The sequence below is a fragment of the Balaenoptera physalus genome (genome assembly GCF_965194825.1).
Source record: "Balaenoptera physalus genome assembly, chromosome: 13".
In the NCBI taxonomy this organism is placed as follows: domain Eukaryota; kingdom Metazoa; phylum Chordata; class Mammalia; order Artiodactyla; family Balaenopteridae; genus Balaenoptera; species Balaenoptera physalus.
This window is the reverse complement of record NC_138892.1, coordinates 53,433,794-53,447,170: the sequence shown is the minus strand read 5'-3', so window position 1 is coordinate 53,447,170 and position 13,377 is coordinate 53,433,794. Positions and strand designations below refer to the sequence as shown.

Genomic DNA, 13,377 nt, shown 5'->3' with positions numbered 1-13,377 from the left:
CTAGATGAAGTATGTCATCTCATTAAACCTCAGTTTCTTCTTTGCAAAATGAGGGTAATACTAGTATCCACTTCATTAGGGTGTAGAACAGTAAGCATTAGATTGTTACTAGCTGTTAAGTTGAGCAAATTTCCTGACTCCTCATTCAGACCTGGATGGCCCTGCTGTTAATGAGCCTGATTACACATGGTCAAGTATGTGCATACGTACTGTCAGCTCAGTCTTTATTTAAGAAGAAGCATGGGAAGAAATTGAGGTGCTATTTGGACATCAATTTCTTAAACTCCACTGAATTAGATTCAGCCCTCACTTTTAGGGACTATGCACCCGACAATGGGAAGGATGAAATAAAGAAGTTTTCCAGTATGAATATTCTTGTCTTTGGATGTTAGCCCTGAGTCTCAGAACAAAAACAAGTCAGTAGTTAATAGTTACTGTATCTTATTTTCCAAAACACACATGGTTCATTGTTACAGTCATTTGCAGATAGTTTTGCGTGACACACTTTTGCTTTTGTGTTTCTACTAAATCACTAAATGACTAACCTTCCTGTTCCTAATGTATTAAAATTGTCAAAGGATTCTTTTCAGATTATATGTGTCAATAAGACTTAGTTTGAGCAATGGGGAAAAAGTGAAAGCCAAGTGAAGGGCTCTTGATCTTGTGATCAGAATAATAAAGTGGAATCCAAGGATTGCCCCATAACGAATGGATTATTTGGATATAAAAGGAAATTATTTTTAGGTGTGGCATTCCTATAAACCCTGAAGCTATGTGTTTTACAAACTAGAAATTTATGCACTAAATAAAAATTACCAGATGTCAGTGTTTGTATGTGCCAACTGGCAAAGAAATTGAGAAGGTTCAGAAGTCTGGAAGAAATGATGCTCACTTCTTTGCCATTCAAACTGAAAAAGGATAATTGAGGTAAAATGCTGTTTAAAAAACTACAATGTCCTCAGCTACCCAAAGATGTAACGTGTTACAAATTGTTATCTGAAAGGCTTTCATTTTTTTTCCGCTCATGACTCCACGCATGTTTGTGGCATTGCAAATGTAATCCATGTTTCTATTCTAATTTATTACATTCTTTCCAGAGGCTTATCTCATTCTTTTACAGGGTCAGCAGATATCTTACTTAAAGACCCAACCTGAACACAGCAGCCTCGTAAAGGTCCAATACAGAGCTAAATGTATAATAGGATTCATTATTTTTATCTTGCACATAACCAGCACACCTCAGTAGTTTTCGTGAAATCATCAAATGGATTCTCTTCTCTCCTCAGAAATTCGTGCTCAACTGGTAGAACAACAGAAATGCCTGGAGCAGCAAACAGAGATGCGAGTTCAGCTTCTGCAGGACCTGCAAGATTTCTTCCGGAAAAAAGCCGAAATTGAGACGGAATATTCTCGGAACCTAGAAAAGTTAGCAGAAAGGTTCATGGCGAAAACAAGAAGCACTAAGGATCATCAACAGTACAAGTAAGAGGGACTTGACTCAAATTCACCTTTCCAAGGGGATATCCTATCTTTTTACCACCCTTATTGGTTTTAGAATTTTCCATTTTTGTCTGAAAAGTTGTTGATTGATATATCCCCATAGATAAAAGCAACCCTCTGCATTTATAATTTATGAGCATAAATGTATTACATTTTAAACTAATAGTATTCTCTTGACATGTTTCTCTTTCCAATAAATACACTAGGAGTTGTTGTTTAACACAGGTAGGTATTTGGATGGGCAAATTTTAAATAGCTGATTCTTCAAGCAAAGACCTCAAGATTTCTGTATAGTGATCTTACATGAAAATAAGCAGTGAGGGTTGCTTAAATTTATACCCCATCCCCCAATCATGCTTGTGGTCATTGCAGTTGAGACTGACTTAAAACAAGGGCCTTTGGTAAAATGCGTACAATCTAGCGTAATTAAACCTTATATTAATTGCACAGTTGACCCTTGAAGAACACAGGGATTAGGGGCACCAATCCCCTGCACAGTCGAAAGTCCACATACTGCTATCTCTGCCTCAAAAACAAAGGAATTGATAAATGAGTCACCTAAAGGCAGGAAGCTGAAAAAGTTATGGACAGAATCAGGACTCAAACCCAAGTTCTACATATTGTGATCTCTAACTGAACAGAAACTTTCCCCCACATCTAGTTAATTTAAGGATGTAATGAAAATAGAGGTACTATTTTTTTTATATAAATTTATTTTTTATTTTTATTTTTGGCTGTGTTGGGTCTTCGTTGCTGCACGTGGGCTTTCTCTAGTTGCGGCGAGCGGGGGCTACTCTTCGTTGCAGTGCATGGACTTCTCATTGCGGTGGCTTCTCTTGTTGCAGAGCATGGGCCCTAGGCACACGAGCTTCAGTAGTTGTGGCTCACGGGCTGTAGAGCGCAGGCTCAGTAGTTGTGGCGCACAGGCTTAGTTGCTCCGCGGCATGTGGGATCTTCCCGGACCAGGGCTCGAACCCGTGTCCCCTGCCTTGGCAGGCGGACTCTTAAGCACTGTGCCACCAGGGAAGTCCCACAGGTACTATATTTATTGAAAAAAATCTGTGTAAGTAGACCTGCACAGTTCAAACCTATGTTCACTGTCAACTGTACTTCATTTGTTTAAAAAAAAAATACATGCAGGTTTTTCTGATGAGATTTACTCTAGAATTTAAATCTGAGACACAGGGCTTCCCTGGTGGCGCAGTAGTTGGGAATCTGCCTGCCAATGCAGGGGACACGGGTTCGAGCCCTGGTCTGGGAAGATCCCACATGCCGCGGAGCAACTAGGCCCGTGAGCCACAACTACTGAGCCTGCGCGTCTGGAGCCTGTGCTCCGCAACAAGAGAGGCCACGACAGTGAGAGGCCCGCGCACCGCGATGAAGAGTGGCCCCCGCTTGCCGCAACTAGAGAAAGCCCTCGCACAGAAACGAAGACCCAACACAGCCAAAAATTAATTAATTAATTAATTAATTTAAAAAAAAAATCTGAGACACAAGTAGGGAGACAACTCCAATAGAGTGTGCTCTGACAGGGGTAAATGCAGGATGCCAGGGACAGACCTGACAGAAATCCATTCTACAGTGGAGGTGGGGACAGCAGGGTCCAGGAAAGGTCCTGGAAGAAGTGATACGTTAAGTGAAGACCCAAAGGACTAGTTGGCCAGTAAAGGGACCAGAGCAGGAGGTTCAGGCAAGGGGAACATCACTCCTAAGAGACCAGAGGGAAGGGGTGTAGGGTAGCTTTGCAGAGCAGGAAGTAGTCCGGTGGGAGTGAGTAGCGAGGTTGTGAGCTGTGTGGCTCCAGGTGTACCTTGTGCCGGATCATGGAGGCCTGTGGATCATACCAGGAGGTTTGCCCTTTATCCTAAGGGCCTGAGAAGCCTTCGTAGAGTTTTAAGTAGAAGGAAGACCAGCTCACACCTGCATTTTGAGATGATGACAAAGACCGTAGATAGGATTGGGGGCTGGAGGAGGACACAGTCAAGGGAGGGAGACCAGGTAGAGGACCCTCACCATAATGGCATGAACTAGCAACACTGCAGGTAGAAAGAAATAGACTTGTTTAGGAGATACTAAAAAGACCTCCCAGTCTTTCATTTCTGGAAATACAATGAACTAGATAATATGAAAAATATTTGTGCTGTAAAACTCCTGGAAATGCTGACTAAAATATAATAGACATCACTTTAAATGTATAACTGAACTCAGTAAAGTAAGGGAAATTTCCAGAGGCCAAAAAAGGAAAAGGGAGTTGAAAACTTGAGTGGTGATTATATCACCCTTTAGTCCCACGTGGGGACAGAAGATGAGGCTTATGCAAGGTAGGGAGCTGGAAGGGAGGACTTCCCCATCGCCAATCCTATTGCATTGCATCACAGCCTAAAGTCAGGAGCAACAGAACTACTATCTCATTGAAATGGTAGAACAGAAAGCCACTCGCCCACCGACACAGGGGACAACAAGGAGGCCCGTCTGCTCAGCCTGGGCTCCAAATGGAAGGGGGTTGTAGAGAAGCGCATCTTAGCCTTCACCATTGGCTTTGCAGTTTCATTTTACACCCTTCTGTGGCCTTGGATCCTACATAAAAAGTAGGGTAGGGACTCCCTGGTGGTGCAGTGGTTAAGAATCTGCCTGCCAATGCAGGGGACACGGGTTTGAGCCCTGGTTCGGGAAGATCCCACATGCTGCGGAGCAGCTAAGCCCCTGCGCCAGAACTACTGAGCCTGTGCTCCTAGAGCCTGTGCTCCTAGAGCCCGTGCTCCACAACAAGAGAAGCGACTGCAATGAGAAGCCAATGCACCGCAACGAAGAGTGGCCCCTGCTCGCCGCAACTAGAGAAAGCCCGAGCGCAGCAATGAAGACCCAGTGCAGCCAAAAATAAAATAAAAAAAAAAAAAGAAAGGGTAGGTTTTTTGAGAAACCTCCATACTGTTTTCCACAGTGGCTACAGCAATTTACATTCCCACCAAAAGTGTAGGAGGGTTCCCTTTTCTCCACATCCTCGCCATCATTTGTTATTTGTGTTCTTTTCGATGATGGCCATTCTGACACTACAATGAGGTGATACCTCATTGTAGTTTTGATTTGCATTTCCTTGATGATTAGCAATGTTGAGCATCTTTTCATGTGCCTGTTGGCCATCTGCATTTCCTTTTTGGCAATTCCACTCCTGGGTATATATCCAAAAAAAACAAAAACACTAGTTCAAAAAGATACATGCACCCCAATATTCATAGCAGCATTATTTACAGTTGCCAAGGTATGGAAACAACCTAAGTGTCCATGAACAGATGTATGGATAAAGAAGCTGTGTTAAATATACACAATGGAATACTGCTCAACCATAAAAAAGAATGAAATATTGCCATTTGCAGCAACATGGATGGACTTGGAGGGTATTATGCTAAGTGAAATCAGTCAGACAAAGACAAATACTGTATGATATCACTTATATGGGGAATCTAAAATATACAACAAACTAGTGAATATAATAAGGAAAAACCAGACTCACAGATACAGAGAAAAAACTAGTGGTTACCAGTGCAGAAAGGGAAGTGGGGAGGGGCAACCTGGGGGTAGGGGATTAAGAGGTACAAACTATTATGTATAAAATAAGCTACAAGGATATATTGTACAACACGGGGAATATAGCCAATATTTTATAATAACTATAAATGGAGTACAACCTTTAAAAATTGTGAATCACTATATTGTTACACCTGTAACTTATATGATATTGTACATCAACTCTACGTCAATAAAAAAAATTTTTCTAACCCTTCTCATCATAAAAAAAAGGTAGGAACTTTTGCAGAAAAAAAGGAAGTAGGGGTCCTTTTGCGGAAGCAAATGCAGAATTATTCTGGGTAGGGAATACTTTTTTATTTTTGTTTTTGGGTGACTTTAACCTCTAGTGTTGGTCAGCATAGAAATAAATTTTGGTGATGGTTCCCAGGGTGAGCAAATATCAAATGTGCTTGACAGAGACTGGAGCCAGTACTAGATCCTCATTTATAGAAACTGTCCCTTTTTAGAAGTGATTGCAAATAAGAAGACAGCCCATTTGTACATTCAGTAAATATTTTTGAATGTCTCCTTCTGTGTTCTGTACTTGGTAATCTCTTGTGAACTGAAAACATGGATGGGCCCATGCACCTTAGTCTGATCCCTGAGTGGATCAGCTGCCATCTTTTGTTCCTCCTGGTTTTTTCACTAGTTTTCTTCAAAAGGTAGGCAGCTTGGAATTTTCCTTGACTTGAGTAAGTTTATTATTGACTACAGAACTGAAGATAAGGTAATAAGTCTACAGAAAGGACAAACCAGGGTTAGGGGGGAATAAATCAAAGACAGCCCTTTAGGAAAGAGTCAAACAGACCTGGTTTGAATACTGGCTCTACTGTGTGACTTTGGTCAAGTTGCTTAACCTTTCTGAGCCTTGGTTTCCTAACTTGTAAAATGAGATTTTATGACCAGTAAATGAGAAACATAACAAATCGTTGATGTGATTGATAGCTGACATGGGGTATGCACTCAGTATTCCTTCTCTTCAAGAAACAAATGTTAAATCTTTAGCACCTTTACTTTACCAGTCATTTAAGCTGGGCTATGGAGTCTAGCTCTTACTTAGTTTGGGGATGCTTGTTGTGTAGGATAATCCCTGGCCTGAAGTTGCCACTGCATGGTAGAAAGACCAAGGCTTGGATCAACCTCCCTGGACTCAGAGACTTTCTCTGACACCAGCTTTGGTCTTGAGCAAATCATTGTGCCTTGCTAAAGCCTAAGTTGTCTTTTTTTTTTTTTTTTTTTTTAATTATTTATTTATTTATTTTTGGGTGTGTTGGGTCTTCGTTTCTGTGCGAGGGCTTTCTCTAGATGCGGCAAGCGGGGGCCACTCTTCATTGCAGCGCGCAGGCCTCTCACTGTCGCGGCCTCTCGTTGCGGAGCACAGGCTCCAGACGCACAGGCTCAGTAGTTGTGGCTGACGGGCCCAGTTGCTCCGCGGCATGTGGAATCTTCCCAGACCAGGGCTCGAACCCGTGTCCCCTACATTGGCAGGCAGATTCTCAACCACTGCGCCACTAGGGAAGCCCAAGTTCTCTTATTGATAGAGGGGATACAAAGCATCTCTGCCTTAAGTTGTAGTGGTAAGGATTAGGTAGAGTTAATGTGTGTAAAGTCTTTAGACCAGCCGCTAGATGAAAATTGCTAACTTTACACAGCACTTACTGTGAATCTAAGGCATTCTAGTAAGCACTAAAAATATATATATTAACTCAAATAATCCTCATAATCTTATGAGATCGGTACTGTTGCTTTACCCATTTTACAAATGAAGTAACAGAGGCACAGAGAGGTTTAAATAATTTGGCCAAGATCTCCTAGGTAATTGTTCTGGGATTTGAAGCGAGGCAGTGTAGATCCATAGTCCATGTTGCGGACTTGTGTGCTCAGTAGGTGTTCAGTAAATGATAGCTTAGCCGCCTCTGTTGTTATTGTTGTTGTCGACACTGTTATCACTTACTATTAAGGCAATAAAAAGTGTTTATTCAATGAATGAAATAACATTTATTTAATGCTGACCACGGGCAGGGCTCTGCGGATACAAAAAGGTATGAAATGTTCTCAAAGAACTTATGGGTTACTTCATCATAAAGGATATACAGAAAAGTTAATATAAGGTAGCATTTACCTCTTGGGCTGGGCAGCTAGAGAATGTCAGTGGAAAGGCTTCAGTATTCTGCCATAGAACCATTGCCCCTTGCCCAATGGCTTTGAGAGAAAAGGAGGGTTCTTTAGGTTGGGGTGTAATTCTTAATGTGCTAGCTGGGAGAGTGGGAGGCTTCTCTTCTGGGTATAAGTGCTGGGACCCTAGATCAGGGGTTTCTTCCCTTACACCCATCCATACTTCTGTGGTCTACTTCCTCTTTCTTTTAGAGAGGGTTTTGACTGATGCAGGGTTAAATCCTGAATCCGAGGGACATAAGGGCTGAAAGACCTTCTTTAATCATTTTTCTAATTTAATTAGTATTCAGAATCATAAATCATCATGAATATTAGGAGGGTAATATGTCTGATAAAATAGCACTAGTGTCCCTGAGTTAGGATAAACATTCTGTGCCATTTTGCCATCTTAGAGTTAGATTTTTAAAGTAAAAAAACAAAAAACAAACATTGTACTTTTTTTTTTTCTTTAAAGCAATAATATCCCCGTCGATCACAGCTTTTGTTTGGAGTTTTTCTTTAAAACTTTTTACAAGTCGCCCTTTGTGGTTTATATTCACTTTTCACTTTATTATGTAGAATAAAACAAGGAGTGGTTACAAATCTGAAATAACTTAATGGGTTTAAAAAGGAGATGTGACATGTCATAAGCCAGTAAACTTCTTGGTTCTATTCACAAGCCCTGAGACAATGCTATGAAGTTCTGCTTCCTGGGAACACTTTTTGGGAGGCTGGAGGTTAAGTATCAGGGAATTAGTAAATCATCCTCACATGTATGTTCCATGGAAAGTATACCTAGCCAAATTTCTTTTCCAACAACAGACTGGACATTCAGAGCATGCTTTGGGTTCAGCGGCAAACCACAGTCTGTCTGTGAGACAGTAGTCAATAGATTTTTATGTAAACATAAACTGCTTTCTTCAATGGGGTGTTTAAAGCTGAAGGCCTGCCTTAGTACTGTATATGTTAGGGTCCCATGCCCTGGTCAGGAGTGTGGGTTTTGACTGGTGTTCTTGGTCCAAGTTTTTTTCTTCCAAGCTTAGGGGAATTGCTGGCTGGGTGCCTTCCCAGCCTGGAAGGCTGTTCTGCTGGCTCTCGAGTGTCGTGCTATGAGCAATGCTCAGAGGAGAAAGAACAGGGACAATGCCCGTCTGTTGTGGCTCCTAGTTTGCCTTGGTGACTTTCCCTTAGCTGATTGGGGCAGCTTTGAACTTGATGGTAATTCTCTCTCTTCTTCACTTCTTAGGAAAGACCAGAACTTGTTGTCTCCAGTGAACTGCTGGTATTTGCTCCTGAACCAAGTGAGAAGAGAAAGCAAAGACCACGCAACCTTGAGTGACATCTATCTGAACAATGTGATTATGCGGTTCATGCAGATAAGTGAAGATTCCACCAGGATGTTTAAAAAGGTATCCTCCATCAATCCTGCCAGAGTGTGCTTCCCTATAACCACTGAGCCCGTAACCAAGACTGAGAAGGGTCTGCTGCCTTAATGACTTAATTGTATTCAATAAATATTAGGTTCAAAAAATAAGTAAGTGAACAGATATTTTAAAGACACAGAACAAAAAGTTAAATCCGAGCAGGCACACTCATAGTGTTGTAAAGCACCGAATCTGTGACCTGAAGGATGTGAGCAGAATTTTGCAATGAGATGTACCTGCAAATTGCACCTCTGTGCTTAGGAATGGACTGCCTGTAGTTATAAAAAAAAAATCAGACCAGAGAGGAAAAGCTTTAAATTCTGTGTTTTGGGCTCACACAGGATCAGAGACTTGTGAAGAATAAGATAACCAGATGTGCTGCTCTCTTGGGAAAATGTTATCACAGTTTTTTTCTTATTCCCACCAGACTAGCAGCAGAAGCTGTGAGAGAGTGACAGCAAAAAAATTCCCCAGGGCATGGAAAATTCAGTCCCTTACATGCCAGAGAGTTTCCTCCTTCCCAAATCCACTTTAAAAAAAAAAAAAAAAAAAAGGAACTGGGCTTTTAAGGCTTCATATCATCGTTACCAGTCTCAGCCAGCTCTCAGCAATTTTTTTTGTTGTTTGGACATCTTTGTTGAGAACAATAACAAAATTGGACAATTTCCTGTGTAGGGAATGCAGCTACTTGCTCAATAGGACTGGCTTTTGGTTTGTATGTTTATAGGACAAGCGTTCTCCACCACCTCCTCAGCTTCATACTCAGGGTGTTTGGTGCCTATACCAATATCTGTACATCTATTCAGTAAGTGATTATTAGTTTCAGAAAGTGGGGGGAAAAACCACCTTGTAGATTAAAGACATTTATGTTTCAAAGGGACCCCTTAAAACAAAGTTGTGTCACGCAGGCCATCTGGGAAACTTCTTAGTCATGCTTGATGTGTCCACATTAGATTTGATTTCTGACCTAGAAATGGAATTTAGCAAACTCGAAGTTTTCTTTTGCTCTATTAAATAGGAAAAAAAAAAAAGTTTCAAACAAAGGAGAAATTTTTAAAATTTGGAAATAAGAACATATTAATTAAGAAGAGACCACGTAGAGAAATATCCTATGTATCTTAAAACATAGAGATTTTTAAAAAATAGTTTAGACTGAGCCAGGAAAGTAAGTAATTTTCTCGTACGTCAGCCCTTTCTGCCAAGACCTCATTTGGTTCAATGGGCTTTTTGCGTCCTGTCCTCTATGAGTGAGAGATGGTGTCAGGTCTTGGAAAGGTTACTTCGATGAAGAAAAACTAGTCTCGTGCTCAAGGAGGTCACAGTTTATCCAAATTTGTATGACGCTGTATGATGTTTCCCAGTCATGGGGGTGCTGGCAACCTTTCAGCCAGGGCTTCTGGGACCAGCACCTCAGTTGACTTCGTTTATTTATCCATCCAGCAAAACATCTTTAAAATGCCAGGCTGGGAAGCAGAGTTGAAAAGACACGTTCCCTGCCTACAAAGAATCCATTACAATAATTAACAGTTACCACAATAAGGGAACACACAACCTGCGGTAGAAACTTGAAGGCTGGAAATCTTAACCCTCCTGAGGGGCCAGGAAATTCTTCATAGAGGAGGGAACACCTGAAGTGAGACCTGTAGGAGATAGAGGTGGTCATCAAGCAGACGAGAACAATGAACTATTCCAGGTAGAAAGCAGAAGCGTGACACGTTCAGGGAAAGGAAAGAGTTTGGTGTGACTGGGCCAGGGGTTGTATGGGAGTGAGTGATGGGGTGTGAGGCTAGAAAGGACTGTCATATCAAAAGGGACTTTGCATGTCTTGCGAAGCTGTAAGGATTTGTGTTTTGTATGTCAAAGTCAAGGGCTTCATAAAGTTGATGGAAACTTAGGGCTGAGAGTCAAATGGATTTGGACTTGAATCCCAACTCTTCTGCTTTTGTGACCTTGGGAGATGATTCAAGAGAGTCCTCTCTTCTGTCTAAGGGAGTGGGGAAGGCTAGACTGGCAGGAGGGGAAGGTGAGCCTGTGGGAGCTCAGGCTTGTCGCCAAGGAGCTCCTTGTCGCCAAGGAGGCCTCGCCTTTGTTTTGCAGACATTGGATTTGAGCTGCCCTTGGGGAGGGGCTAAGTCATCTTGGGGTGATGCAGCTCCCCTTGGTGGAGGGTAGTTCCCAAGGGTAATTCCGAGAGAGAGGTCAGCTGTAAGTTTCGACAGCCAGCAGCCAGTATTCCCAGTAGTTGGGGAAATAAGTTCTTGGCTCTTGAAAGAGGGCCTGAGGAATGTACAGTAAGTACACACGCACCATGCCTGCTTGTTTGCTACCTAGAAGTTCTCTTCTTATCCAGATTTTCTGGGACTCAAAGAACTGTAATCCTTGGAAGCTGCCTACTTATAGCAGACTCCTGGCTACCTCAGCATTTAGTGGGGAGAGCAGTCTTCTCACCCCTAACAATTGCTGATCAGCTGGAAAGCTAATAGTCATTACAGTGACAGGTATAACATTCCACCTCCTCAAGCAGACCCAGCAGATGACATGCCTCACCTTTCCATGTTCTTAAAATTAAGAATAAGAGAGGGCGAGACTGGAGCTTCTTGAGGAGCCAGATCAGCCCACTAGGACACGTTTGTCATCTGCAAAGTTAGGAAGCCAGGACCCATATCTGTCAAGTCCAGAGAACTTCATATCCCTTTAGATGAAAAAGCAAGACTAGTCTTTTCTGCTTTTTTTTTTTTTTTTTAATCATCAGGCCGTCTCCTTCTCCAGCTCTTCTTCCATTGATATGGTTCCAGAAGCATATTTTTTATGAAAACAGAAGGAAGTGATCAGAACCAGTCTGAATTGACCTTTAGAACTTCTGTGGAGTCCTTAGTGAGCATAATGCTTGTTCTTCTTGGGAGGGGATTTTGCAACTTACTCGTTTTTCAAAAATAACCCCATGTCCGTATGGAGATCCAGTTAGATGCTGGGTGCTTGACAGGTATAGCCTCTTACACGGCTGTGTCGTATTCAGTTTAGTCATTGACCAAGAATCCTTTTACCCAGACTGTTCTATCAAATAAGGAGCTTGGAGCAGGTAATTCTAGGAATGTTTTTGTTTCCAAATGGATATAATAATCAGGAAGACACTTATAGGAATGCCTAATTCCAGGCATAGGTATAGGGAACAGCTTCAAGACTTAAATTTTAATCACATCAGAACCAGTTTTAGAAATAGTTGCCTATGCTTGACAGTTTTCAACAGGTAAAAGAAGGGAAGCTTTAAAAAAATAATAATACCCAATTATTCAAGTATCAGCTATTTCAAATTTAGGTCCTTAGAGCTGTAGATGAAGCCTGTTGATCAGAATAACATAGTGATTCATCTCTAAGGCTCTAACATCAGATGCTTTGCGTGTGAATCTTAGTTTTGTCACTCTTGTTATCTATGTGGACCTGGGAGTGTTTGTAAACCTCTTAAGTCTCAGTTTCTGCATCTGTAAAGTAAATATAGCAACCTATTTCAGATACCTGTAGGGAGATTCATGAGTCGTGCATGGAAAGCTACTTACCCCAGTGTCTGGATTTAATACTAATACGATCTAACTAATTTTTAGCTGTTATCTTTGTTATTATCTATACTGTAAATACTTATTCCTTACACCTGCAAGAATTATGTAATGTGAAATTACACCAGACATTATCTTAAATGTGTCCTCATTCTAAAGAGACTGTGTAGCCCAACTGTGATGAACGCCGTCCAGATCATCACATGGTGTTTGTATATCACTTATTATGACGCTCCAAACCATGTTTGTAAACAGACTCTGAGAAATGCTCCAACATCCTTGCTTGGAGCCGAGTTAAAATTTTGGTCCTCACATTTCAACAATTAATGGGAACTTAGGGGATAACGCAGTGAATACCTGTGTTGGTCAGCACCCCCTGTGCCTCTCAGGTCCCCCACAGCTATTTCACATAGACAGTCTTAACTTTGAGGCTTCACTGATTTCTTCATTCATTCAACAATGAGAGTTATTCAATTCCAGACCCTCTGTTAGGTATGGACAATGTGAGCACAGACAGAGTAGGACTCTCATAAGTTCTGCTTTACTGTTTTAGGAAAAGGTCAGAAATTGGAGACTCCTTGTACACAGGGGTTTTTGTTTGTTTGTTTGTTTGTTTGTTTGTTTTTCTCTGCAGGGGTAAGCCCGGGGAGTGCCGGTTACCCAGGCCTGCACCTGGCTGTGCGTGGAGAGGCTCGGCTATGGCCGCAGCCCATGGGGACTGCCGCAGGCGCCTGCCCTCTGTCCCCACCGGCTGACGGTCCAGCCTCTCCTGCCACCTGCCCACACACCCCCCTCTCCGTGTCTCAGGCCACTGCTACCCTTCCACCGCAGGGACAGTTGGCCACCGTGGCCCAGCAGCTCCTGGGGGCTGGCCAGGCTCAGGAGGCAGTGCTGGGGGCGGGGGAGATGGGGGGCTGATACAGAGCTGCCGGGGCCAGGCCTGTGGAAATGCACTTTATTGGCTCCCAGGGATCAGAAGTGTACATGCTCTGCGGCTGGCGTTGGGCAGCAGGGTGCCGGGCCTGGCCAGGCCTCGGCTTCCCTGAGGACGGTGTGAACGGTGGGCCTCACCGGACAGTTAGCCAGGCCTGCCCCGGCAGAGGGCGTGGAGCAGGGGCCCACTGCCACGAGGGCAGCGCAGGGGTTTTTCATTATCAGTCCTACTGTCCTTCCCGAAGAAC

The 13,377-nt window shown here is 42.6% G+C and overlaps 1 protein-coding gene across 2 annotated transcripts in view; it reads left to right on the top strand.

The window, feature by feature from the left end:
• The window catches only part of SRGAP1 (SLIT-ROBO Rho GTPase activating protein 1), a 277,465-nt gene that overhangs the window by 131,332 nt on the left and 132,756 nt on the right, over positions 1-13,377 (top strand). For both annotated transcript variants that reach the window (XM_082422706.1, XM_082422705.1), the window contains exons 2-3: positions 1,287-1,482; positions 8,468-8,630. In XM_082422706.1, the coding sequence (XP_082278832.1) occupies positions 1,287-1,482; positions 8,468-8,630 (359 nt within the window). The remainder of the gene's footprint in view (positions 1-1,286; positions 1,483-8,467; positions 8,631-13,377) is intronic.